The sequence below is a fragment of the Cyprinus carpio genome, chromosome B25 (genome assembly GCF_018340385.1).
Source record: "Cyprinus carpio isolate SPL01 chromosome B25, ASM1834038v1, whole genome shotgun sequence".
NCBI classification, from domain to species: domain Eukaryota; kingdom Metazoa; phylum Chordata; class Actinopteri; order Cypriniformes; family Cyprinidae; genus Cyprinus; species Cyprinus carpio.
In genome coordinates, this window is record NC_056621.1 from 21,719,245 (window position 1) to 21,746,325 (window position 27,081).

A 27,081-nucleotide genomic window follows, 5' to 3' on the forward strand; every position below is an offset into this window, starting at 1 on the left:
CAGCTAATGTTTTGAAACGTTATTGCATTGCAAAGTTATTGTAATATATTAAATTGTTTTTTTTTTCTATTTTATATATAAAAACAACAACAAAAACATTAAATATACTTTTTTTTTTAATGCTAGTATTTAATTTCACCTCAAAATGTAATTTATTCTTAAGTAAAACTGTTTTGTAGTGTTATGAATTAAGAACAGTCAAGCTAATTAAAATGGGAATATTGTATCTCATGGTTGCCACCTGTAATGTTTGTATATGTTCCTTGTGTTTTTGTATATATTCAACAGAAAACACACCCGTACACTGGGAAATGTGGGTAAAAGCTTCTAAAGCAGCTGTGACTTTTATTTTGTACAGGGTAATTTCACATGTATTTTACAGTCTTTATTACAAAATTATTTACACAAATCATCAAATCAAAACTATTATTGATCCACTGTAGATTTGAGGCACAAATGAATGAATTGTGTACATAAAGCAATCCAGTGCTTCCCTCTGGTTTCCAGCAAACAGCTTGACCGCCCATCAAATTATCTATTATTACCTGAATCACTCCAGTGGACATTTAATTAATACATTTTCCAAGAAATACTGCTGAAAGGTGCATCTGTGCAACCAAAACAAACGTATTCTACATCGACCTGCGGTCATTACAATCCCAACAACCAGCTTCACTATAATCACCAGGAGAGTCTTTGGGAAAGTTGACCAGGAAACAAATATGAACGCAAAGAGTCAGTGATTGCATACATAGAAAAAGACGTCCACATGAAAGGTAAAAAAAAAAAAAAGAAAGATTAAAACATCCTTGTGTGACACTAAAAATATTTGACAATAGATTCACAGTGTAAAACATCAGACAATTCTGAAGATCTTCTTTTTCAAGGTCGACAAACAGGCTATCAAGCCAATAAGTTCCTGTATAAGTGGTCACAGTTATGATGGTTGAACTTGAGATTACGGTTATTTAACAGAAGGCAAATGCAAATTAAAAGTCACGTGCTATTACATGAAAAGCTTGTTCACTACAAACTCAACATGCAGGATTCTGAATTATCCTGTGAAAATGCATTATGAATGTTATGGGCCAGTAAAAAACAAGCATTTATAGGCATTAGTACGCGGAGTAATAAATGTCTTTAAAACCATTCGAATACAAACAGAATAAAACGCTGACGAAAAAGCTACAAACCTGACCTAGTGACCGTAACTTTGTGTTATGTATGAATAAATCAAAAGGAACTTAGTCAGGGTAGATGCGCCATTTAATTTTAACCTAATGAAAACGTTTTGTGAAAATTACAATAGGACAACATTGAACAGACGTTCACTAAATTAAACAACATCTACCCTGACTTTAAGCTTCTCCTTTCCTGCAGCACAAAACATTTCCTCACTAAATAACCACCAGTACAAGTTCAAAAAAAGAGATGAATTAAATATGTCTGTTTTGAATGACAACACATCATGTGACTAAATGAACACCTTTTATGATTCACAGAGCAATTTGTTGTCACAACAATGCGAGAACAGACACTAGGATCTATGCTGCTTTCCTTTTAAAAGGTCATCGGAAACTCTAAAATGCTGGGATGACACTGTAAGCGTAAGAGATGGCTCCAACTCGCAAGATTGGATCTTTCGAGCGCATGAGCCAACCGACTTAAAGGCAGATACAGATGCTAAACAGCAGCAAAATCTTGTGGATATTCGCTGGCAAAAGAAAGAAACTCAAAGTTCACCACACAGATCAACCCCAGCATTGTTTGTTGTTTAAGCTCTAGAGTCAAACTGTTAGTACGCAACATAATATTATTAAAATTGCCCGGTTCTTACAAAGACATTTAAAAAAATGCAAACTCAGGAACCAAAACCATTTTTTTTTTACGTATATGAACAGCTGTCCAAACCATGCTCTTGTTTACGTACTAACATTTTAAAAAATTTGTCTATGGAAGACACATGAATAAAATATGCATGTGTCTTTATATTTTATTTGATGCTTGTCAAAACTGTACTACAATTCACTGGTGTGGCAATGACACCATATATTATTTCTATGGACAATGAACTGAAATGTTTGATGGGTACATAGTTGCATCTAGCACAAATGTGCATTGATCAGCCCAAAATTGAATGATGGCATGGCTGGACCACAGGTGCATCATGCATGTTTTTGCTTGATTCAAAATGGGGGAGGCTCCTGCCTCTGCATGCGTCTCTCGGCTGCGGCCGCCAGTCGTCTGCGCCTCAAGGTCACTGAATCTGAGTTGTCATCCTCCATGGAGGGCATGACATCATCATTATCAGCGGCAGGAGCAGAAAACACATCTTCTTCATCAGACTTTTTGTGTAGATAACGTCTAACAAAGAGAGAACAGAATGTTATATTAAAACTTAACCGGACCTAAAACAAAGCCTTGGGGTACTCCCACTGATCACTGAAGATACTGTAAAGCTTTTCACTATCTCTGACATACGACAGACCGAAGTCATTTATTTTCAACACAGTAGTACCAGTGCTGCATGGATCAGAATCTTCTGACCCGATGTGAGCTTTGTTTGTGTTAAAATATTTGAACTTTTGCCGCTGGACTGTATGTGACAACCCAACTGAATGTTACAAAATCTAATCAGATAAATATTTATTGGTGTTTTCCCACTAAAATGTTATTCTTCAAACAGTATTTCTTTAAAAACTGGTGGTTATAAATAACTTTTTCCAAAACAATAATTAATTAATAACCTTTATTAGCCCTAGAAAATCTGCTACTTCAAATTTTTTGGTGAACATTTGTTTGTGTGGATATACTGATAATTCATTCAATCACAGTGGATAAACAGAATGAACTTAATTTCTGTGCAAAGGCCACTAGGGGGTGAAATGCAGCAAACAATACAAATGACGATGGTGATAGTGAAAAGGCTTTCATGCAAAATAGAGCAAAGCAGTACAAGCTGTTCACCTCACACTTAAGAAGTTATAGGGAGACTCACCTGCGAGCTCTTTGGAGTAGCTCCTCTTTCCTCTGCATTAGCATCCTCTGTCTCTCATCTGCAGACTTGGAAAAGCGGCTTCCCCGCACCTCAAAGTCTTCCGCCTCAGGGGCAGCGACCTCTGAACTGCTGCTGGCACCCGCTGTATCTTCTGGAGCAGTGTTTACCTGTATGGGTGTGAGCTCCACAGGCGAGAGGAGAGAAACATGCTTTTAAATTAGTTCCTATGCAAGCAATGTATTATTTCAGCAGCTGATAAACACCTTTTGGTAGAGGTGTTAACCTCACCTGTGTTGGGAAAGGCACCTGGATCCTGCCCTCCAGGATGTTATCAGTGGTGACCTCAACGGAGCGAGTGAGCTGCAAATCCTGCAGGATCAGATGGTAAGGGACCTGTGGAAACATTTCCTGGATCTGATGGGCCTGTGAAATTCAAGAAAAGTCAGGTTTATAACATGGAAACATGTGGAGAACAGATGAGGCTGTTTGTAAACATGCTGGACGCCAGCAGGAGGACTCACCATGGCATTGAGCTGCGAGTTGTTGGCCTGTGCGATACTAAGGATGTTGGTGGTGTGCATGACCTCCACAGAGAAGCTTGGCAGCCAACTGGCAATGCGCGACCCTGAGGGTGAGCGAGTGGAGATTAATATATCACATGATGCTTTAACTACCAAAAGCCTATTTGTTTTAGAGGTTATTAAAAATAAGAATAATATATTTGGTGTATCCAATAATCAGTTTTGTTATATTTTCTTTGATTTTCATATCCATGTTTTAATTTATGACTTACTTTGTTGTTGATTTATGCTTCTTATATTAATCCTCATCAAATATTCATATCATATTATTTGTTGTATTCTCCAAAAATATGTATGTTATGTATATTTATCTTCTTTACTGGTGTGTGTTAGATATTGGACATCATTCAACTACTGCCTGAGTAATAATGTTTCTCAGAATTAGTCATAACTGTACTAGATGTTCTTTTCCAGAAACAGTGTTTTTGTAATATGTAAAATATGATATTTGAAAGTGCTAGTTTTGCTGTATTTGTTCTAAAGGTGTGAAATCTTTGTCTTGCCACACATCTATTCTTGTTGTTTTTTTTTTAACCACAACATCTGACTGGTCGTGATTACCTGACCTGACCTATGGTTGATACAACAACATATGACACAAAAGATGAGTGACATAATGGATAAGTCTATCTGACCTTTTCTTATTAGACGTAAACACCACTTAAGGGGGATGTAAGTTTCCTTCATATATTCCTTGTGCCCACTGTGATGGCTTACTCTACTCTTTTTTTTTTCTCTTTTCTTTTGCTTTTGCCCTTTCTTTGCATTCTGCTTACATCTTACTTCTTTTGGGCTTTTCTTCTGATATTCACTACTTCATCCCTTAAATATAACAATTTGGAATACTCTGCACTTTAGTATAAATTATTGAATAAAATTAGAATTATACTTAAACTTGCATCTTATTATAATTTTCATATTGACTTTATTATTTTATTGTATTAATAAAATTGTATTTAATGAATAATTTTTTCCTTATTTGAAAATTGATCTCTGACATAGCCATTACTCGTCTGCCTGGATATCACTGCATCAATATTAAAATACAGACAGACAGATAGATAGATAGATAGGACAGTCAGATAGATAGGTTGTTTTATATATTATGGTTGTTGTTATTTTTTTGGTGGTGTCTTAAACTTGAATATTTATGTTGGAGATTTTTGTATAGCTAACTTTCAGTAAATGATCTGGATTTTGCGTGAATATGTAAAGAAGCGCCTCACCATCAAAGTGGAAGAAGTGGTTATGCTGGTTAAGGTGCGGTCGGGCCTCTGTTCCCGGTCCAGCAGCTATGTTATCATCCAGCGGCTCCCTCTGGCCCTCCTCTCTCTCCCTCCCACCTTCATTAATGTTCAGTGACATACGGCACGTGGGACAGGAAGTGTCCTGCTCCAGCCAAGAGCGCAGACAGGAACTGAACATAAACCATTAACGGTCAGATTAACTTTCAAATATTACAACACTAAAGTGCTGACAATAGCTGGTTATTGCTCACTTATGGAAAAGATGTCCACAGGGCAGCTTGCGTGCTGTAGTCATTGAATCCCAGCAGATGGCACAATCATCGTTATTAGCCAGCAGCTCATCAGGCGTTGCCACAGCAAACCTGCACAAGGAGAGGCGTTCATGTCAACACACAAGGTCTGCTTTTTATCAGCCAATGGAGCAGTCTGCTCACTTCTGATTCATGATATACATCCAATTACACATTCAAACATATGATGCACACGGAGACTATGTTTAGAACTTTTTTGGCACTGTGGAAATTGAACTAAGTACATTTTAAACAATTATCTAATTTCAATATATTTAAAAAGTTATCTAATATAGTAATGAAAACAATCCTGTCTGAACACATTTTAAAAAAATCTAAATCAGCATGAATTAAATATATTAAACAAATAGTAACATTTATGTACAAGGGAACACACAAACAAAAACTGTTAAATAAATTGTTAATCTGTTTTGGGTTGGTAAGATTTTTTAATAAAGGAAGAATAATTTGCTTTTTGGGTTAAAATAATTTCTCAATATGAAATGCGAATGGTATGTCAGATCAGACTGTACAGAAACTGAAATCTCCATACACACTATACACACAGTCATGCAATGCTGATGTTGTTAACATTAAGAATTTGAGAACAAAGTATAACAACATTAATAATAATAATTTACACGGTGTGACGTGATATGAGCTAACTGATCGTTAGATTTAATCACCATTGTAGTGTGATTTATTGTAATGCTTTTTTCCCTCATTTGGTCAGAACAAACTGTGGCAGACTTTTTACTTCTTTAGATGACAATATCGCAATTGTTCAAATTGCGCAAATAACTGCAAGTGAAGGTTTTCAAACGGAGATGGTGACAAAGAGGCAAAACTTACGGACTGCACCATTAAATTTAGTGTAATTAATTAATTCTAGTATGCTGATTTGATGCTCTAGAAACATTATTATCAATGCTGATTATGTTTCAGTATTTCTGTAGCAACCATCATACATCTGGTATCATGAAAAATAATAAAAAATACAACCTTGGAGAATTGATCTCATTAGCTATATTAAGTCACACACATACAGAGCAGCTTATCAAAGGTACAACCTATTTCCAAAGGCCAGAGGTGATATCCTGTGCAAACTTCAGGTTTCTAGCCACAAGCTGTACCCATTACACCACAAGTTATCTACTTCAGCGACTTTATGTTCCCAGTTGTCCAATATAATCCAATGCCTGCAGAAATGCAGTGGTTTTAGTAGTAAGTCTGAAAACATCTGGCTCCTCACCTGGACTCCATATTGTCAATAACACGCAAGTAGTTTTTATGGCGGCGAATTCTTCTCTGCACCTCGTGAAAGAGATAGCGCAGCTGCATAAAGATCACAAGACTAGCCATGGACAACCAGATGTTCCCAAAGAGCTGCAAGGGAGTGAGAAACAACAATACATGATCATACAGATACTCGGAGTTAGGGTTGTGCCGACAGACGAAAGGATCAGAGATATCACCTGCAGCTGATGCCTTTATTATTATCAAACTAGTGATGCTACCTAAATAATATTAGGGCTCATTTGTTCCATTATATTTCCTTTGCCTTGTTTTATAACCAATCACACATGACTTTATGAATGCAGTGGCCAATCAGAGGCATTCAGATGAGTCCGAGTTTTCAGCCACGCGAGTATTTCTCTCACCAGCATATGGATGTGATGCATCAGGTCTAGGCAGAGGATGGTTAACTCCATGCTGAAGTCTGTGTAGTAGATATTTGAGCTCTTGTTCTCCCAGGTTCCCTCGTGGTTCAGGTCCCACAAGTGAATGGAGTACCTGTAAATAACAGATCGAAACCTTCAGATTCATGCTTCTGCTGCCTCACGATGAACACATCTGACTGTATTCTCAACAGAGCACACACCGTATGATGACGTGTCCTGTGCGCACCGTCACCAGCAAACACTGCAGGACAGGAGACAAGGTTCGGGCTTGATTCAGAATGTACGTACCAAAATGCAGAATAATGAATGAGAGCAACCTTTTTTTTTCTTTACGGTCACTTAGAAAGGTTTGCAAAGTGTTCTTACCTCAGCTGCCATGAAAGCGACAGTGTGCATGCTGTGAAGATGCCCGACTAGAGCGCAGAGCACTGCTAGACCACCACAGCACGCCAAAACAGACGCCAGCAGAGCCAGCACTCGCACATGACTGCTCATCGGAGTAGTGGGAGAGAACGAGAGCTGCCAGAGAACAACACAATACAGAAACACATGAATAAAGCAGCAGCGAAGGGTGGAGGGAGGAGAGGGAAGGTACATCAAAAACTAAGGAAGCAAGGAAGTGAATAAGAAGGAAAGGGGAAAAGGGAAGGAAGGGTAGAGGAAGGAGAAAACGAAGGAAGAAGGGAAGGAAGCAAAAAAAGAAAAGCAGAGAAATGAGCAAGTAATTAGAGAAGGTAGGAGTAAATACAAACGCAACAGAGGAGGAAAGGAAGGAAACATGACAGAAGCGAGCAAGGAAGGAAGTAAATAAAAGCAAACAGGAAAGAAAGGAATGAAGAAAGGAAATAAGAGGAAAGAAGGAAAACTAGAAAATGCTGGGAGCAGATAAGAATGTAAAGGGAAGGAAGTAAAGAAGGAAACATGAAGGAAGTCATTAAAAAGGTAAGGAAAGGGGGAAGGAAGTTAGGGAAAAACAAAGATAGGAAGCATGAATGGAAAAGGGAAGGAAGAACTCTAGTAAGAAAGGCAGTACATAAGAGAGTAAAAAAGGAGGGCAGGAAGTAAAGAAGGAAACACGAATGAAGCAAGGGGGGATAACTAAAGTAAAGGAGGAAAGAAAGGAAGGAAGGAAGAAGAAAAGGAAGTAGAAAGGGAATAAAGTTAGAAATGAAGGAAAGATCGAAAGAAAGGACATTAAATAAGGGGAAAACCATTAAGGAAGTAAATAAGGAAGCAAGAAAGGAAGCGTGAATGAAAGAAGGAGGGAAAGATGCCAGTAAGATGTTCCAGATGGAAACAAGGAAGTAAATAAGAAAGGAAGAAGACTAGCATGAATGGAGGAGAGAAAGAAGGAAATCAGAATGAAAGAGAGCAGATAAGGAAGTGAAGGACGGAAATATGAAGGAAGGAAGGAAGGAAGCCGGCAAAGAAAGGAGGAAGGTAGGTAATTAAATCAATTCATATTTTGAGCCAGGAAAAACAAACATAAATGTCTCAACCATACTCACATACTCCAAAAGATATCTTGCAATTTTGCTTTTTTCACTAATTTGGCAGTTAAAGCAAATGGTGATGTTTGTCAAAACAGGAAATTCTGAAAGTTTGCCATGTAAAGTCTAATAGCACTACTATAAATAAAAGCTTCCACTCTTCATGAGCATCAGTGTTTATTGATGTGGTAAAGACGTTTGGCTCACGTATTCAAAGCGGTCTTTGCAGAGCTGCACCATCAGATGAAGGAAGATGAGCACGGAGAACCACAGACACCACAGCACCACCTCCTCCACCCGCTGCACGTTCAGCACCCCGAAGATGAAGATGAACTTGTAGAAGACGAAGTTCCAGAACTTATCTTTCAGATGCTGTCAGACAGAGAAGAGCAGATGACATCAGTATATCAGTACAGTGGAAATCTTCACCCTTTACGTGTCGAGCACTTCACGTTTACAGGAACGGTTTCTGAAAGAAGTCTCCTCTGCTCACCAAGGCTACATTAAAATTGTGATATATTATTACAATTTAAAATAGCTGTGTTCTATTTTAATATATTGTTAAAATGTAATTTATTCCTGTGATCAAAGCTGAATTATCAGCATCATAACTCCAGTCTTCAGTGTCACATGACCCTTCAGAAATCATTCTAATATGCTGATTTGTTGCTTAAGAAACATTTATTTCTTTATTATTTTTGTCAGTGTTGAAAACGCTGTGTGATACTTTTGTGGAATCCATAATTTATACACACACACACACATATATTTAGGCGTCCATGAAGAATGTCACAAAATGCATTTTATATTCAGTAAAAAATTTTAAATAAAAAGACATTTCAAAGGACTAAGCAACGGTAAAATACATACAGAATTTTGTGAAAGACTCACTTTTGTCCAACCTTGCTGAACAAAAAGTATTAATTTCTTTAAAAAAATATGATAATTATTTTTTGTCTGTATATATATATATATATATAACTACATCATTGATTTGAACAATTATCTTCCCCTTCTCAGTTTCAAAATCTATCAACGAACAATATATGAATAATAAACGTCTTGTTTTAATATGTAAATCCTTGCATTATATTTGTTCAACATAGTATTATATTATTATTGGTATTTCCATCGGCCACTAAAAACATATTCAACCATTTAAAACATCAAATTCAATTCAAAAAACACCAGCAGACTGACTATATGTCTCTATATGAACTGACAAATTAAGGATGTTGTGATGTCATATATATATACAGTACAGGTCAAAAGTTTGGAAACATTACTATTTTTAATGTTTTTGAAAGAAGTCTCTTCTGCTCATCAAGCCTGCATTTATTTGATCAAAAATACAGAAAAAAAAATGTAATATTGTGATATATTATTACAACTTAAAATAATAGTTTTCTATTTAAATATACTTTAAAAAAAATAATAATAATTTATTCCTGTGATGCAAAGCTGAATTTTCAGCATCATTACTCCAGCCTTCAGTGTCACATGTAACATCCAGTCTATCACATGATCATTTAGAAATCATTCTAATATTCTGATTTATTATGAGTGTTGGAAACAGTTCTGCTGTCTAATATATTTGATGAATAAAAGGTTAAAAAGAACTGCATTTATTCAAAATAAAAAAAAAACATTTCTAATAATATATATTCTAATAATATATTTTCTTTACTATCACTTTTTATCAATTTAACACATCCTTGCTGAATAAAAGTATTGATTTTATTTAAAAAAAAAGAAAGAAATTACTGACCAGTAGTGTATATTGTTATTACAAAATATTTATATATTAAAAACGTAGCTTTTTTTTTTTTTTTTTACTTTTTATTCATCAAAGTAACCTAAAAAAGTATCACATGTTCTGAAAAAATATTAAGCAGCAGAACTGTTTCCAACTTTGATAATGAATCATCATATTAGAATGATTTCTAAAGGATCATGTGATAATGATCCTAAAAATTCAGCTTTGCATCACAGAAATAAATGATAATTTAAAGTATAATAAATTTAAAAACAATTATTTTAAATTGTAATAATATATCACAATATTACATTTTTTTTCTGTATTTTTGATAAAATAAATGAAGGCTTGATGAGCAGAAGAAACTTCTTTCAAAAACATTAAAAATAGTAATGTTTCCAAACTTTTGACCTGTACTGTATATATTATTTAAACATGTTGCAGTAAAAACAGTTATACAGTAAATACAGTATGATGCTTTATTGTCATGTGCAGCAGTGTTCTCCTCATACGTGACTCCTACCTGCTTCTCGCTGACTCTCAGCGGTCCAAACACGATGCACTGGATCACTTTAGCTATTAACATGAGGATGCAGCACGCCGTGTTCACCATCACCTGCGGGGACATGAAAACTTCTTTAAAGCAAGTCACAGATCAGCCCTTCTGGGGTTCACATCTGCACCACTGGAGTGTCACACACCCAGACGAAGAGACTGTCCGTGATGAGGTACAGCAGCACACTAGAGGCCACACTCCCGAAGCTGTCCAGCTCGAGCTGCTCCTCAGGTGCTCTGTGTGAGTCCTCCGTCAGGGCAGAGGGGGGCTCGGAGTCTCGGACCGTGCTGTAGGCACTCAGGATGGTCCCGGCCAGCAGAAGCGTGCTCAGGGCTGTGTATGTCTGTAAACTGGGCCAGGGGAAGCGCTCCAGAAACAGCAGAGGCATCCTGACTGCTAATCAGTCTAGACTCTATCAGGTTAAAAGGTGTCCTTTTATAGATGACAACAAGTCCTTCACAATCCAATTTAAACTCCTCTTAACTGCAAATGAATACTAGGATCTAAGAGCCCGAACAGAAGGGCTGTGTTTATATAAATACAGCACTGCTCTTGTGTTGTAGCACTGCTCTTCTTGTAGCTACGCGTCCTTTTCTGTTTACAAGCTGGAAAATACAATATATCGTTATGTATTACGTTTAAACCCCATTACGGCGAGTACCGTTCAATTCTTTTGATTCGTAAAACCAATGTTTATATTTAAAGAGCATTTGATTATTTTACATTAGCATGGAAGCTAATCTGCTTTAGCTACGTAAGTTAATGGTTTAAACACGACAGACAGTGCCTTAAACTCATCAGACGGTCTTTAAATCAGTCCCGTGCTGCTCGACGATCAGTCTGATATCTGCTTGGTTTAAATAAAACGGTGAAATATCATGTTTGGATCTGTTTCTCTGGCTGTTTCTGGCACTTTCTGTCCCTCATACCTGTTTCCGCTGCCTCTGATGTCATTCTGCCGAACTTCCGGTGATTATGTGACAAAGGGCGGGCCTACTCGTGTAAACAAATATGAAACATTTGAATAGCACAAGCCAAATAAGCCTTGCAAAACATAACCTCAATAACCACAGTCAAGGTCTGTCAGAATAGCCCAGACGTTATGTATTATGTTGTTGGTTATATAATATATACTGGGACTAAAATGGCACTATGGTATTTCTCACACAAATAAATGACAATATGTTTACTAGAAGCTCATTGTAAGCTCACTATAGGGTTGAATTAAAATTAATTTTATGTATGTATGTATATATATATATATATATATATATACATATGTTTGTATTTATATATATATATATATATATATATATATATATTTTTATTTTTTTCCTAGGAGTCCTTGAAGAATGAAGATGGTCACAAAATTTATTTTATATTCAGAAAAAAAATTCATAAATACAAAGACATTTCAAAATAATAAGCAACAGTAAAAGTTTGAGAAACATTGCCAAACAGGTAACAGTTTTTTAAAGTGTACACTCAGCAGATTGAAACATGGGATTGTGCTTTATATGCACAATGCTGCATATTTTCATCTTAATAATTCATTCTATGCTTCTTATGATTATCATACATTTCAAGAATAGGTTTTACATTTACAATCAAATTATTTCAAAAGGATAATAAAAGGCCTGTCTGGTTAAGGCACATTTTGAATCAAAAACTATGACTGGTAAATATTTTACATTCACATTTGATATGTTCAGTCAAAACTAAAAACATTTAAAATACAAATAATAATGATTGAATGCATCCTCTGTTAGGCTGAAAATTGTATGTACATGGCATTGCTCATGGAAAATCTTTTCTACATGTGCAGTAATGCAGGATGCTGAGACCAAAACAGTTACAATGAGATGTCCAGTTCTCTGATTATCAGTTCTGTAGCAGTACTGACGTCCGATGCAAGATGCACCGTTTCCATTGATCTTCTAATCGGTGGGACATTTTGTCCAGGAGTGAAGCTATGGCACACTGTTGGCATTCCCTGAATCTGGAGTCTCAAACAAGTCTCTTACAATGATTTCACTTACTGCAAAGGAAATAAAGCAAACAATTTAATACAAGAAACTTAGTGGTACATCTCTCTCTCTCTCTCACACACACACACACACACACAAACATATATAAAACACACATATAACATCTAACTAATTTTAATAATGCATAATTCATTTTTGCCCATCTACAGTATATTAAATCCATCTGAGGGCAGTGTTGTACATTGGGGTTTTCCTGCGTGTCTTATTCTGATTCAAAACACACTTAAGCATTCGCACAGAGGTGTTAAACCACAAAGGCTGAAACTGAGTTTTAATTTATACAGTAGCCTTTTGTGCTGTTTTTAAGGTTTCTACTTAACAGCCCAAACCTAGCTTCACCTAGTTCCTGAAATAACACTCGTTTCTTTGACTTTCCAGTAGCCAAGCAAATCTATTAATACACTTTAAATACACAAGAAGTTATTTACAACATGACATCCATTAAGCATATGAAATGGGAAACAGAGTATACAGTGTGGGCTATAAATATATCGAAGCCAGAAAAGGTAGCTGTGCATTTGGACAAGAATCTGTTTGAGTGAAGATGAAAGACAACACACACACACACACACACACACACACGCACGCACGCGCGCACACCCTGGCAGTGAAGGGAGCATGATGCCGGACAACAGCACTCACTCAACAGGGGTATTCCAGTCCACTGCACCTGTCCTCTCTAACACAGATAAGTGCTGAGACATAGTAACAGTGGGCCAGGTAAAAAAAAAAAAAAACAAAGAGTGCCGCAAACAAAAATAATACAGTCTGTCCTATAGGATTTGGCTAATTATGAATGTAAATATTTATGATTTAAATGTGCAATATATAATTTAATATATAAATCTAAACCCTATGTTTCTATATTTAATAGGGTGCCGCAAAAAAATATATATATATATTTTATTTTTATATTTTTATAATTTTTATATTGTTTTTTTATTAATAATTTTAATTTATTTGATTATATGTTATACATTTTTATGTATGCTGTTTTATTTACAACATTTCATTCTGGTAAAAATGAATAACTTAATAAATGTATTCTATGCTATTCTATCCATAGAAAAATAAACACAAGGAATGGACAGCTTCATTAACAAAGATCAAGTTCAGTCAAGGCCATGTGCTTCTTCCATGCGTCTTCTTCCAGGCTAATGGCAGCAAGATTTTGTGTGAAGTATGTGAGACTGTCACAATACAGCTGCGTAAAACTAGTGGTGGATTAGCCTTCGAGGTATATTTAGTGCTTTCAGTGACTCCATGCAATGCCAGTATCCTCTTTCCCGCCGCACTGCGGGACAGTGGACTATAATTAGGCCCAAACTAAACAGGCTTTCAGACACTAGGGGTGGCAGCTGCCAGTTTTTCTTGAGAGTAAACAAAAAGCTTGGTTAGCATATGCCACAAAACTAGCGCATATTTTGGTATTGCAGCCTGTGGTGAGTTATTGACCCAGCATGAGACACAGTAAGTGTGTATTACATGTAAACAGATAACATGGTCTGGAATAAACATGCAATCACAGTAATATTTGGTGTTAAAGTGAAACTGTTAATGGTTTCCTTTATTTCTGGATCACTAAAGGTGGACTCAACATCTTTGGCATAATCTTGATTATCAAGTTTAAAGCAGAAATGTGAAGCTTGTATGTGTGGTTTGCTTCGGCAGTAAAATGGTCTAAATCTTGTTTTTAGCATTGGGATTACTGTTTCAGGGGGTTTAGAACAGTGGTTCTCAACCACATTCCTGGAGGACCCCCAACACTGCACATTTTGCATGTCTTCTTTGTCTGACACACCCATTTCAAGTCTGTGAATATTTACTAATGAGCAGGTGAGCTGAATCAGGTGTGTTTGATTAAGGAGAAATGCAAAATGTGCAGTGATGGGGGTCCTCCAGGAATGTGGTTGAGAACCCTGGTTTAGAAGAAAACCTAATGTTAGTTATTTTGACTAGACCTTTATTTATTTTGAAGAATCCCTTGCCTCAAGATCCACTTTCCTGCAGAGATTAGTGCCAACCTGCCTGCAAATTTGTAGTAATCCTGAAGATCTTGATTGGCCTGTGCAGGTGTGTTTGATTAGGGTTAGAGCTAAACTCTGCAGGACAGTGGATCTTGAGGTCCAGAGTTGAGGACCCCTGTTCTATAGACTAGTTTTGCTTGTCAAAACAAATTTCTGTGGTAATCAACATTGTCCAGTTATCTTCATTGCTATAAAATGGTTCTCCTTGGGAGTCTTACCATCATCAAGAGTGATATCCTGAAGGCCTATGGACCGAAAGGCTACCGCTTTCTCTTCCTTTGGTTTCTGTTTAACGTTGAGGAGTTCTCCACCTTGTGACATATTGTAACTTTTGCTGGACTCCTGAAGAGATGCATCTAAAGGTTGAGGTTCCATCAAACTTTCTCTGACAGATGGTGAGTTAGAAGGCACTTTGGAGAGAGTAGGCTGATGGGAAAGAGGAAGCACCTGGGAAGTTGAGGACCGTGGGAATCGCACTGGATCCACTGCATGCAGACCAGATTTATTCAAATTTGGGCTAGTTATCATGGGTGTATTGGACACTGAGGCAGGCCCAAGGTTGTGGAGATTATGATTGTGTTCTGAAGGAATGCCTTGGTATCCTTTGCCTAGTTGAGACCTTGGTTGCTCTGCTAAGATTTGGAGTGACTTGCAGCTTTGCAGTGAATCCCCAGCCACTGGAAGACTAGGTTGTCCTTTGTAAGACAGATCTTGATGAGGCTTTTGGTACAAAGAGTTGTTGAAATCCACCAATGAGGGGTGGAACATAGGGTGGAGGTCTGCTCCAGCATTGAGGCTTCTGTCTGCTGGAAATGAGCGGCTCAGATACAAAGGATCCTGAGGTGAGTAACTGAGATGGCTTGAAGATGGAGCACAGACTGTCCCTTCAGACAGCAGCCACTGCTCAAGAGGCTGGACTTCATCCGAAGCAACCAGGTCTCCAATAGTGGTGAGACCTACTGGGGAGGTGGTAGGATGCTGCCCTGCAAGGTCATTCGTGTTAAGGTCCGTCCTTATGCCAAACTCCTGCTTGACCTGCGCTGCTTGGAAGAAGGCCGTTCACAACATTACAGATTAGCTTTATGAACATTTATGAAAACATTTGAAAATGTATATTCTATCTTGACCAACTGAGACCTAAATCAGTCCAGTTCTACAGTAATCTCAGACAATATGGTGTATTATACACATAAACAAATCCAAACTACTGGATAAAAGATTGGTTAGCCCAGGAGTGTTCAATCCTTCTCCTGGAGAGCCAACGTCCTGCAGTGTTTAGCTTCAACCAGCTTAAACGCACTCGACTGAAAGTTTCTAGTGAGTCTAAAGACCTTGATTAGCTGCTTCAGGTGTGTTAAAGGGATAGTTCACCCAAAAATGAAAATTCTGTCATTAATTACTTACCCTTATGTCATTCCAGGCCCATAAACGTAGCAATGACATCAGTAAAATAGTCCAGGGGTTCAACCGTAGTTTTGCGAAGCTATGAGAATACTTTTTGTGTGCAAAGAAAACAAAAATAATGACTATGAGTATCAAGATGCATATGCTTGCTTCCTCTTAATGTAAACAACGAATGTGCATGCCGACGCTTACATTGGACATGTGCATGCGTCATTTATATACAAAGCGGGAGCAAGCACATGCGTCATTATACTCTCTCCACAATAGCTGTGCGCCACAGCAGACGGGATGAGGAGGAGAAGAATTGTTGAATAAAGTCATTATTTTTGTTTTCTTTGTGCACTGTGGAGGATCAGAGAGCTCTCGAATTTCATCAAACATATCTTAATTTTTGTTCTGAAGATGAACAAAGGACTTATGGGTTTGGAACGACATGAGGGTGAGTAATTAATGACAGAATTTTCATTTTTGGATGAACTATTCATTTAAATTAGGGTTGGAGCTAAACTCTGCAGGACAGTGGGTCCCCAGGAACAAGTTTGGACAGCCCTGGGATTGCCTCTACACTGGTAACCACTAACTTACTGCAGATCTTCAGTTTCAACCCTGGTCCAACACATCTGCCTGTTATTTATAAATCTTGAACACCTTGATTAGCTGCTTCAGGTGTGTTTGATTAGAGCTAAACTCTGCAGGGTTGCAGCCTTCCAAAAGCAGAGTAGGCTACTTCTGCTCAACACAAACTAAACACAAATTCTGAAAGACAGTGAACACACGCTTAACACCCTGCCAAGTAATGGCCATTTTTACCAGTCACCTGGCTAATACAATAAATGCTTCAGAACATCTTCATATCCCTTAGATGTTCAGTTTTGTCCAAAACACTTAGGCCTCTTGAACTCTTTACTATTTCCAACTGGTATTATCATGCATTTCAAATCTCCTGTGACCATTTGTTGTTAGATTATTTTTGAGACACTCCTCTCTTACTTCATGACACTCTGCATCACTTTCACATGAAGGATGGGTACAGCACACAACTATTACATAATTAACAAAAGCATATTATGTGGCTTACAACTAAATGGGAAAGAAAGCAAATGAAAAGGGCCGAGTCCACCTTGTTGAGTCCAAGTGGAGTCCTAGTTTTTAACCAGCTGAGTTAAAGTGGAAAACATTTATCTTTGTATTTTAATTTCATGATGATACTTATTATTTTTTTTATCTTTCTAAGTAACACATGACGTATTTCTGTGCCCAACATGTCCAAGTCCATTCACAACTGCAGTCCAAGTCCAAAGTCAAAGTACCTCAACTTCCTAGTGTCATTTGTGTGTTTTGGTACAATGCAGCTAACACGTCCCAGGATGAACTCATTTTAAGGTACTTGGTCAGACACTGTGGTCTGGGACACTTTAAGGACAGACAGCGTTTCTACTATAAATGCAATGTGATCATGTGTGTTTTTGACTCCCCCCATGTGTGGTTTCTGTGATCAGATAAAAGGTTTTACACCTTTCTTTTACACCTTTTCGATTACAAGAGTTACGTTTGGATCGCCAAAGATGCATCTTAATACCAGGAGGAAACAGGATATCTTTTTTCACTTTGAGCGGTGTCAGTAACCATTATCAGTGCTTATTTCTTTAAAGGGGTCATATGAAGCGATTTCAAGTTTTCCTTTCTCTTTGGAGTGTAACAAGCTGTTTGTGCATAGATAAGATCACTAAAGTTGCAAAGACTAAAGTCTCAAACCCAGTGAGATATTCTTTATAAAAGTTAAGACTCGTCCACGCACCCCAAAACAAGTTCGTTCAATCATGAAATGCATATTTTTATGTCGCTGTGTGTGTATATTTGTATATGTGTGGACAAATGTTCACTCAAAGAAAGAAGGCATAACTTTGATTCTCGCTTTAGTATTATTGCTGCTGCCGCCATGTCATGGAGACACTATGTTTAGTTGTGAAAGCGAAAATACTTTTGTTTGGCCTTCCAAAAGAGGACACGACTAAAAATCAGTGGTTAAGTTGTAACACTGTTCCAGAACAGTTCAACCCAAATATTTGAGTGTGTGCAGCGCATTTTATGGAGGATTGTTTCCTGAACCAGTAGCCTATAATGCCGGCTGTTCTGACTCAAAACCTGTAAGTACATTTTCATATTTAATGAATTTGCCACTGATGTTTCAAATGCGAGTTTTGAGCAGTGTAGAGTTGCGCTTGTTGTTTGTCGTTTCTCTGATCACAAATGCAGACATGGTTTTATGTTTATGCAGCATGATGCAATCCAAAATTATGTCTCCACTGGATGCAACAAATGCCTCATTTGTAATGGGTTTTATTTGTTTTGTCTCGTCGCGCCGGGAGACAGCATCACAGTATGTTAAGGGCCATAGCATTTCCGTCACCTGCTTGAGGTATTCAGCCAATCACAATGCACTGGATAGCTGGCCAATCAGACCACACCTCACTTTTCAGACCGATGAGCTTTGTAAAATTCGACGCGTTTCAGAAAGGCGGGGCATAGAGGAGAAACAATAATGTACATTATGTGGAAAATAATGTGTTTTTTTTTTTACCTTAAACCGCATAAACACATTGCATTACACCAAATAAACAAAATAATGTTCTTTTTTAGCAATGTCATATGACCCCTTTAAGATATACTCTACATATATTCTGCATCTGCATACATTTTCGTTCCAACTTTATATTAAGTGGCTTTAACAGCCATTTACTTACATTTAAATTAATAATTTGGTACAATGCACTTATTGTGTACATACATGTTTTTACATTGCACATATAAAAAACCCTGCATGTAATTACATCTTTAATTTCTGTAATTACATTTATAGTTACACTGTTGACCAATCCCTTACACCTTTACCCACCCTTAAACCTACCCATACCACCAAACCTGTTCCTAACCTTACTTATATCCCACCTCAATAGCAGCATAAGTGTTTTGCAACACAATATGAACACAATAAGTGCATTGTACTTATTTTTGGATGTAAGTATGTGGTAGTTAAGGCCACTTAAATATATAGTGGGACCAGATTTCTATTAATTGCTTGCAGACTGTAGAAACCTTCATAAAGATTGAATGAGCTACAGCCTTGATGAACTTGTTGAATATTGTTGCATCTTCAAAATACATGTTTTTAATTGTAGTTGGTCTTTGATATATTACTTGGACTTTCTCTTGCTGTCTAACTGGCAGTTCTTGCCACCAAAGTGGACCAGACATGCTTATACTGTGGCAATTACCTGTAAGATAGGTGAAGAACTGTGAGGCACTTCTCTTCCTCTTGCCATTGCTAACATAGAACTGCACCTGGGTGGAGGAAGCCGTGGTTTTCTTGTAGTACGGAGGAATCTTTACCACTATGCTTGTCTAAACAGGAATGGGAACATAAGAGAACTTCAGAGACACCTGTAATTGCAGATCTCAATGGGAAGTGTATTTAACATAAGTTATGATGTTATATAAACTGAGGAATTTCAGGGTTTCATTACAAAAATCAATAACATACTTTGCTTACATTTTGACTCTTTTCTTGTAAAGCTCTCACATCGACCTCCCATTGTGTTTTACCATCTGGAATGGAAAAAAAAGACAACAAAGGCTCTTTTGTTATTACATAACATAAACTGTCATCCAAAATTTATTGCAGGACTACTGATCTAAAAACTGTTCCTAATTACAGAAGAGGAACTAGCTGTGAGAACAGTTATTGTAATAGATGATTTCACGTACCAGAGCCCTTTTCTAGGAAGACAACTGTTGACTCTGGATTGATGTTTTGGCCTGTTATAAGCATCTCTTCTCCTCCAGTCACAGAACCACAGGCAGGACTAAAGCTCTCAATTTGGGGAAGTTCCTGAGCTAATCGTTGAGCTAGTCAACAGAGAAAGAAAATAGCTGTAAATTCCAGAGGAAATGTTCATCATTATGGCTTGGCAACATTTTCAAAATCATCTTGTTCAAAGGGCATATGCACTTTGTATCCAAAAAAAATGCTCCACCAAAATTGTTTACATAGAAGATACATAATCACAGAAAGAACTCACAGCATTCTATAGGTACGGACGCCACCTGCAGTGACAGCACTTTTCCATTGTGTTGAGGGATATGAACACGGAACACAGCACACACACGTGTGTTTTTACGCCCGATATCCGTCTCTCCTTTCCGCAGCTCGATGTCTGAATTCCGCAGCTTCAGGATCCCAGCACAGTCAATGCTTTCAAGGAAAGATGGAAAAAGTCAGTTAAATTGTGTTTATTTAATAAAATTGCAGTTATCTATGGAAATGAAGCCAGTGTGATATAATTGGTGCTGTTTGCTGCCAATGGCCTAGAGCAACTTTTAAGTAAAAGCTATAAATCCAATGGCAAATGAATTTCACTTTGTATATTCATTCATGAGACATGCATTTACTGAATATCACTGAAATTTGGAAAAGTTTCTATTAAAAGCCTGGTCAGTATGGGTGTGGGGGAATGCATCATCATGCAAATGCAGAAGTTTTTTTATTATTATTATTACCAAAGCCATTGAAGAAATGTTCTGGTGTCAGGGTTTAGTGTTTTTTTGTTTATTTTTTTTTTTCTTTCCAAAAAAATTCACTTTAACATGCGGTTTGAACTGAAATGTGTGTTGGCAATGTGTGTACACATCCACCCTATAATGATAAAAATCAACAAAGCGTTTTTTTTTTTTTTTTTTTTTTTTTTTTTAATCTAGATAAATAATATCCCCTTTTTAAAATCAAGCCATTCTCAGGTTCTTGGCTGTGTGAAGTCAAAACCCTGCCTAAAGTTTTCAGTCTCATAGAGAGCTGCTCGGAAGAGAGGTCAGCAGAGCTCATTTGCATTTAAAGGGAGATGCAATGAAATGGCTTGACAGGTTTTTGACAGGGTAAAAAGGGTGTTGTTTTACACTACCATTGAGAAATTTTAACCAAATTATGCTATAGACTTTTTATTAAGACCCTAAAGAATCATATCAACTTGTGGAAAATAGGCATCCAATGACCCCTTTAATGAAAATTCCAGATAATAAGGTGGGTACCAAGATAGAAAAAATATATATATATATATTATGTGATCTCAATATGTCGGCTTCCATGATGTAATCCACTCCATGTAAAATAAATCAACTTTAATTAGGGTACTGCTATAACTAGATTTATAACATTGAGTGTAAATCAATAAAAACATATTTATTAAAAGTAGTATTCATTTCTTGAAAAGTAACACAGAAAAAGATTGCACCTTTAAAACTGTTCTGAATTTCACATACTTTCCATTCAGAGCTGACATCTTCTTGATATAAAGACAGAACTGTCAGCCATGTCAATACATCATTTATGCAAAAAAGCTCTGTCTACAATGCATGCAGGGCAGGGTGCATGTAAATCAGAGGTTTGTTCGACAGGTACCTGGCACACATATTGTTTTCAGGCAGGAGAGGAATTTCGAGAACTTTGGTGCAGGATATCACAGTCTCTTGACTTGGTGTCGCGACGGTTTTCCCAGTAATCCTGTGCACTTGATAGAATGGGTGTGGCCTGATGTAACGTTCATCTGCTGTCCCGATGAACATCTGCAGACTGACGGGTTTTTCATTATACCCTATTAGCTGCAGACACAAGAAGAAACGATATGAGTAAACATGTAACCGGTTATTCCAAATGAATCGTTCCTAGATGCATCTGCCTAGCCATCATCCATCAAAACTTTAATGCTCTATAGCTCTTTAAGTATTCAAAGTTACCCATATCAGACTGACAGTTCAAACCAACATTCAAAGTTTGTTTACGATCTTGACGATCATGTGATTATCCCTGAAAAGCTTGCAACATCTGTTCCTTTAATGTCAGGAATGGTCGTATCATAGGTAGCTAGGGTAAACAAACACTCCAACACATGTAACATTAGCTTGCGCCCTGTTAAAAATACCACACGCTGACTGGATCAAAAGTTCTGTCCATAAGACTGGCTGCTATTTCTCACATGAATCACTTATCTCTCCTTCTCTCATAGGAAAATTCTAGTATCATCAATCCAATAATATCTAAACTATCTAATACAGTTTTAAAAATATAATGTATAACAATGCTAATTAATATTATAATATTAATATAAATAATTAAATACACCCAAACAACAATCTGGTACTTTTGTCTTGTACAAGAGCAGATGTCAGATGAGCAACAAACCTTTAGGTATGGAACCCATTCTCAATTTATCAGAACAATGAAAACCGCTGTGCAAGTTCAAAATGCGCACAATACAGTCTGTATGCTGTGTGACGAACAAAAACAACACAGAAAAGTAGATAATGATGGACGAAATACTCCATCAATAATTAACCATAATCAATAAATCACATGTAAGAAATTCCATGTATAATTCACTAGTGACACCAAATGGAATAGTAAAAATGACTGTTTCCAAACAAGTTTTCACTCCCCAAAACAAAACAAAACAAAACAAAACAAAAAAACGGGTGGCCAGGGCCCAAACATAAACCATTGTCAACTATGGGGGAAATCATAAAAGGCTAATCTGAGATCTGGTGTAAAATCTGACCTTTACAACGGGGTGCCTTCCACAGTCTGATTTAATGGCCCCTCGACTGCCCTCCGTCTCATAATGGGCTCTGTGGTGAGGTTTAGGTTGGATCTCCATTTTTAACTCACACTGACCACACTGACTGGGCAGAGGAGAGTCCAGTGGAGGTAAAGATGTGGACCTGAGTAAGAAAAAGAAACAGCAGCGGCTGTAACAAGTGTGGCTGTTGTTTTTGAGCACTGGTCAATGAAACAGAAGCCCATGTTTATAGCCCCAACAGGTTCATAAATGATGGAACAAGAAGGCCAAAAACTATTATGTAACTCAGGGGTCTTCAAACTCCTGCACAGTTTAACCCCAAACTGCCTTAACACACCTGCCTGGAAGTTTCTAGCATGCCTAGACCTTGTTCAGCTGGTTCAGTTGTGTTTAATTAGGGTTGGAGCTAAACTCTGCAAGACATCAGCCCTCCAGGACAGAGTTTGGAGACCCCTGATGTAACCCTGGCACTTGTTCAAAACCAAAAGATAAACAATTGAGTCCAATATGTACATGCAGTTTACCTGTATAAAGGAGTGCTGACTTGTTTGGGTCTAACCCAAGGGTGTGTTGGGACGGCTAAGAAATGTTCCACTATGTCCTCTTTCTTTAAACTGGGGAGGGACACGGCTATGCCTGAGTTTAGCGATGGATTTGCAAGACCTGAGTCTTGAAGAGTTGAGTCCTCTGGCAACAGAGCCGCTTGATGCTGGTTGTGGTTGGTCTGATACGTTCTTCTTGTTTTGGATGGGATGTCTATCTCCAGTGGAGGGGTCTGGTAGGGGGCAAATGTGGCACCTCCCAACCATGTCTCCTCAGTGACACTCCCCCGAGGAGAGTGAGACGGTGTTACGTTGGGGGAAAGGTGCGGAGATGCCAAACCAGGAATGACCTCTGCACTGGAATGTCGCCTTTTTCCACATGGCGATGTTGGCCGAGAAGAAGGCCGCGAGGATGAGGACTGTGGACGGGGACTGAGCCACGTTTCCTCAGTGACGCTGGTGCGGGGTGACTGATACGGAGACAGTGACTGGGCATAATGATATTGTAAAGGTTGCTGATGATGTTGTTGGTAACGGTACCAAGGGTCATCTCCATATGCAGCCAGAGGAGAACCAAACGGAGAGACAAGTGGAGACACTTGAGGAGATGCCTGGGGAGAAGTAAGTGGGGACGGCAGAGGAGACACCAGCGGCGACACTAGAGGAGAAGCCAGCCGAACTTGAGCTGCTGCCTCATTCAGTTCTGCCTCCACGTCATCGTAGATGTGCGAGAAGGATTCGCAGGACGAGGCGTCAGACAACCAGCTGCGGGAGGACAAACTACTGCAGGGGCTGGGACACAGTGAGGACGTGTCCCTGTAGGATGCATCCAGTGGCAGGAAGAGCTGGTCCCTTGACTGAGACCCTGCACTGGCTTCCCCACAAGCACCTGCCAACTCGTCCAACTGGTGCGCGCCCAGGTCCTGGTGGTAGTTGGCTGGGATAGAGGTGATTTGGATGCTAGGACAGTCAAATACCCTGCTGGGAGACTCCATGGGCTGGAGGGAACCAGGGTGAGGGGTGCCATAAGACTGGTTTGCATAGCTGTCCTGCTGTTCTGTGGGATGGTGAGGCCCAGGAGGAAAGAGAGGGTAGCAGTTGGCATCATCATCCGGTCTGGATTCTAGAGTAACAGGGAAAAAGTTATTTTTAACACAAGACCACCTGGTATACCTATCCTGGTTTATGCCATATGACATTTTACTTAAGGTGGGAATACACTGCGGACTTTTGCACAGATTTTTGCCTCGATTTACAGCTGGCGAAAGTCAGAGCCAGTCTGCAGATTTTTATTTGTATTTTATTTTTTAAATGTAGTGTATGACGGGCATAGACTCTGATTACATAAAGTGATTTATATCCCCTAATTTTTGTAATGAAGTCGTGCTTTGTTTTGTCCATTGGGAACTGATCCTTCACAAAGAGCTTAACTGACAGGCAGTCTGACCAAACATAATGCCAAATCCGACAAACATATCATACAGGAGAGTAGATAAACTTTGGTGAACTTGAACGTGAAATATTATGTATATTGACGTCTTTCCGCGGTTGAAATAACATACGTTCTGATGTTCATTCATGTTTATTTCACGCTTAAAGTAAATATGAAAAGGTTGGTTCACGTGCACTGCTCGAACTGAGGTAATACAGCGATCTGTCACAAAACATTAAAAAGCCACAAAATGGTATTCATTATTTGAATTTCTTACAAATTGGTGAAATTTGAAAGCTGCAGAAGTAACTGCTCTGTCTTGTCTCTCGGTGTGTTGTCAGTTTCCTCTTTGCTCCGCAATGTATTTTTCGCTGCATGAGAATATGATGTGTTGTGTGAGAGCCACATTGCTTGTCAGACATAGCAACAGTAACAAAGGAGGGGTGGTTTGTATTTCTAAAATGGCTTATCATATTAGGACATGAGCCATAGTGATCTGTAGAGGAGAGAAGACTAACTTATCCAAATCCAGACTCCCCTACTCAGTGAAGGTTTTTTTTTTTAAGCCTACTCTGATGACATGACTACTTATGAGATGAAGAGGTGGACTAAATTCTTAAATTTTTATTGAAAGATTATGAAACAAACTTTATTACTATGTACACTGATGAATTGTGTACATTTTTTAAGGTCAGTGCTGTTAATTGATTTCGGTAGGAAGGACAAAAAAACAATATAGTAACTTTATTAAGCTGTAAAGTCATCGATGTCCTGCTGCAAAATGTACTATATATTTTTTTTATTTTGTAAATAATCTCTCAGACAAACAAAAACCAAAGAAATGATGTCCCCAAGAGCATGAAGAAATCTTCACCGTACTCCAACAAAGCAAGGCCGCATAGGTTACGCACTTGGCATACAGCAGGCACTTGAGCAATTGCATTTCGAGTGATGCTCTTATGGCTCATTCATACACATGAGCAAACTGCCAGCAGCCAGAAGTGCAACAGTAGCTAACCATAAATATCACACACTCACACAAATCCACGAGCTAGGGATGCTGTCACACTGATAAGACTATCTGTCTAACATAATGTTATAGACCCTCATTGCACTCAAGCTTCAACAGTCCAGCAATAAAAAATAAAAATAAAAAACTTGAAAGGTGATTTACTGTGAGTTTAACCATATTAGTTGAGTTTACCTACAGATGGAAGAAGATGGATTACAGTGGACAGAGTAACTTGCATTAATTAAAAAAGCAGCATACAGTAGGGAAGTACAGCAACATATGATTACAGTGTCAATAACAATAACAAATATAGGCCTATACAAAGCCAACAATGGCAGGTTTAGTTCTACATGCTGTATACACGAAAACTCACACGAACACAGCGAAATTATTCTCATACATACAGTAAATGCATGCACGTATGTATGTTTTTGAAAGATGTTTCGCATGATTAGACTGTGACCTTCCTCTTTATGCGCGTCAACTACACGAACTTCTACATTTGATGTGGAAAGATAAGGAAGTGACTTTTAGTATTTAGAAACACACGGTTTCATTTATTCATAACAAACAGATCCAAACATGGCCACTTCTGTAAACATTCTTGACGCAAAGAGACACGCAACTATCGCTCCCATGTTAACCGCGCACGCTTGCACGCACTTCATTGATTATAATCGTCGCGCGCGTCGCGTTCAGTGAAAGTATCGTACAAACCTGCGTGGCCCAGCGAAGCCGGATAACTGCTCTCCCCAAACATCAGTCTGAAGTCCAGCTCCTCTCTGTAGTTAGTGGTCATTGCATTAGAGACCTGGAGCTCTACTTTCTTCTATTAAATGACAAAAACAAACGAGTCCATGCGTGCGCAAACGCAACTACAACACTACAACTTTCTGCGAGCGTCACTTTGGTTGACAAAACAGAGATGGTGTCAAAACCCGGAACACACGGTCCAAAATGTCCCTTTTTCCTCAGAAGTTGGTTAGATCGAGCCTTTGATGTCGTTACTTCTCGGACTTTGTTGACTTCCCGCCGTGTTTAATAATCCCATGCTGGGTTTGGTGTTGATCTGGAGTCTCGCGCACATGTAGAGGGCTATAGTAAAGTTACATGTTACACTGCGACTCCTGGCGTGACGTCACGACACTTGACAGGCTACAAACACTGGCAGCGCGCGCGCACGAACACCGACACAATAAATGTGTGCGAGACGACGAGAGCAGGTTATAAACAATCGACATGAATGTGCGCAGATTATATTGGTTAATACACACTTGGTTTGCAAGGTCAGAATATGGTTGTTGCTCAAAACATGGAGTGCCTTTACACATACACACACACACACACACACACACACAAACCATGGCAACCAAAGTTTCCGCTTAAATAA

The 27,081-nt window shown here is 38.3% G+C and overlaps 2 protein-coding genes across 6 annotated transcripts; both read right to left on the reverse strand.

The window, feature by feature from the left end:
• Window positions 1–312: 312 nt before the first annotated feature.
• On the reverse strand, window positions 313–11,567 carry LOC109055263 (E3 ubiquitin-protein ligase AMFR-like). 2 transcript variants are annotated; one of them, XM_042753600.1, is made up of 13 exons: window positions 10,746–11,567; window positions 10,568–10,660; window positions 8,496–8,660; window positions 7,165–7,317; window positions 6,999–7,039; window positions 6,778–6,910; window positions 6,369–6,502; window positions 5,078–5,188; window positions 4,806–4,996; window positions 3,520–3,623; window positions 3,287–3,421; window positions 2,999–3,165; window positions 313–2,364 (listed from the first exon to the last, which is right to left on the reverse strand). In XM_042753600.1, exons 1-13 carry the CDS (start codon window positions 10,986–10,988, stop codon window positions 2,187–2,189), a joined length of 1,848 nt encoding a protein of 615 aa, XP_042609534.1. In that variant the 5' UTR covers window positions 10,989–11,567; the 3' UTR covers window positions 313–2,186. The 2 variants fall into 2 exon arrangements, with proteins under 2 accessions (XP_042609534.1, XP_042609533.1); XM_042753599.1 differs by having other exon boundaries at window positions 2,999–3,180; window positions 10,746–11,566.
• A 390-nt stretch (window positions 11,568–11,957) lies between these two features.
• On the reverse strand, window positions 11,958–26,873 carry LOC109055244 (nuclear factor of activated T-cells, cytoplasmic 3-like). 4 transcript variants are annotated; one of them, XM_042753591.1, is made up of 10 exons: window positions 26,409–26,873; window positions 23,230–24,370; window positions 22,685–22,847; window positions 21,532–21,731; window positions 20,159–20,331; window positions 19,845–19,985; window positions 19,621–19,685; window positions 19,355–19,481; window positions 14,894–15,718; window positions 11,958–12,638 (listed from the first exon to the last, which is right to left on the reverse strand). In XM_042753591.1, the coding sequence occupies exons 1-10, from the start codon at window positions 26,488–26,490 to the stop codon at window positions 12,571–12,573; spliced, it is 2,985 nt and encodes a 994-aa protein (XP_042609525.1). In that variant the 5' UTR covers window positions 26,491–26,873; the 3' UTR covers window positions 11,958–12,570. The 4 variants fall into 4 exon arrangements, with proteins under 4 accessions (XP_042609525.1, XP_042609527.1, XP_042609526.1 ...); XM_042753593.1 differs by having other exon boundaries at window positions 19,630–19,685; window positions 26,409–26,872; XM_042753592.1 differs by having other exon boundaries at window positions 14,894–15,715; window positions 26,409–26,871.
• Window positions 26,874–27,081: the final 208 nt, after the last annotated feature.

Coding starts and splice junctions, on each gene's coding strand:
- LOC109055263 (XM_042753599.1), bottom strand. CDS start 10,988: ATGCCTCTGCTGTTTCTGGAGCGCTTCCCCTGGCCCAGTTTACAGACA. Junction 10,661..10,745: donor CGGACAGTCTCTTCGTCTGG/GTGTGTGACACT, acceptor ATGTCCCCGCAG/GTGATGGTGAACACGGCGTG. Junction 6,911..6,998: donor ACAGGACACGTCATCATACG/GTGTGTGCTCTG, acceptor TGTTATTTACAG/GTACTCCATTCACTTGTGGG.
- LOC109055244 (XM_042753591.1), bottom strand. CDS start 26,490: ATGACCACTAACTACAGAGAGGAGCTGGACTTCAGACTGATGTTTGGG. Junction 21,732..22,684: donor GAAGGCACCCCGTTGTAAAG/GTCAGATTTTAC, acceptor TTGTGTCTGCAG/CTAATAGGGTATAATGAAAA. Junction 19,482..19,620: donor AGAGTCAAAATGTAAGCAAA/GTATGTTATTGA, acceptor ATTCCTGTTTAG/ACAAGCATAGTGGTAAAGAT.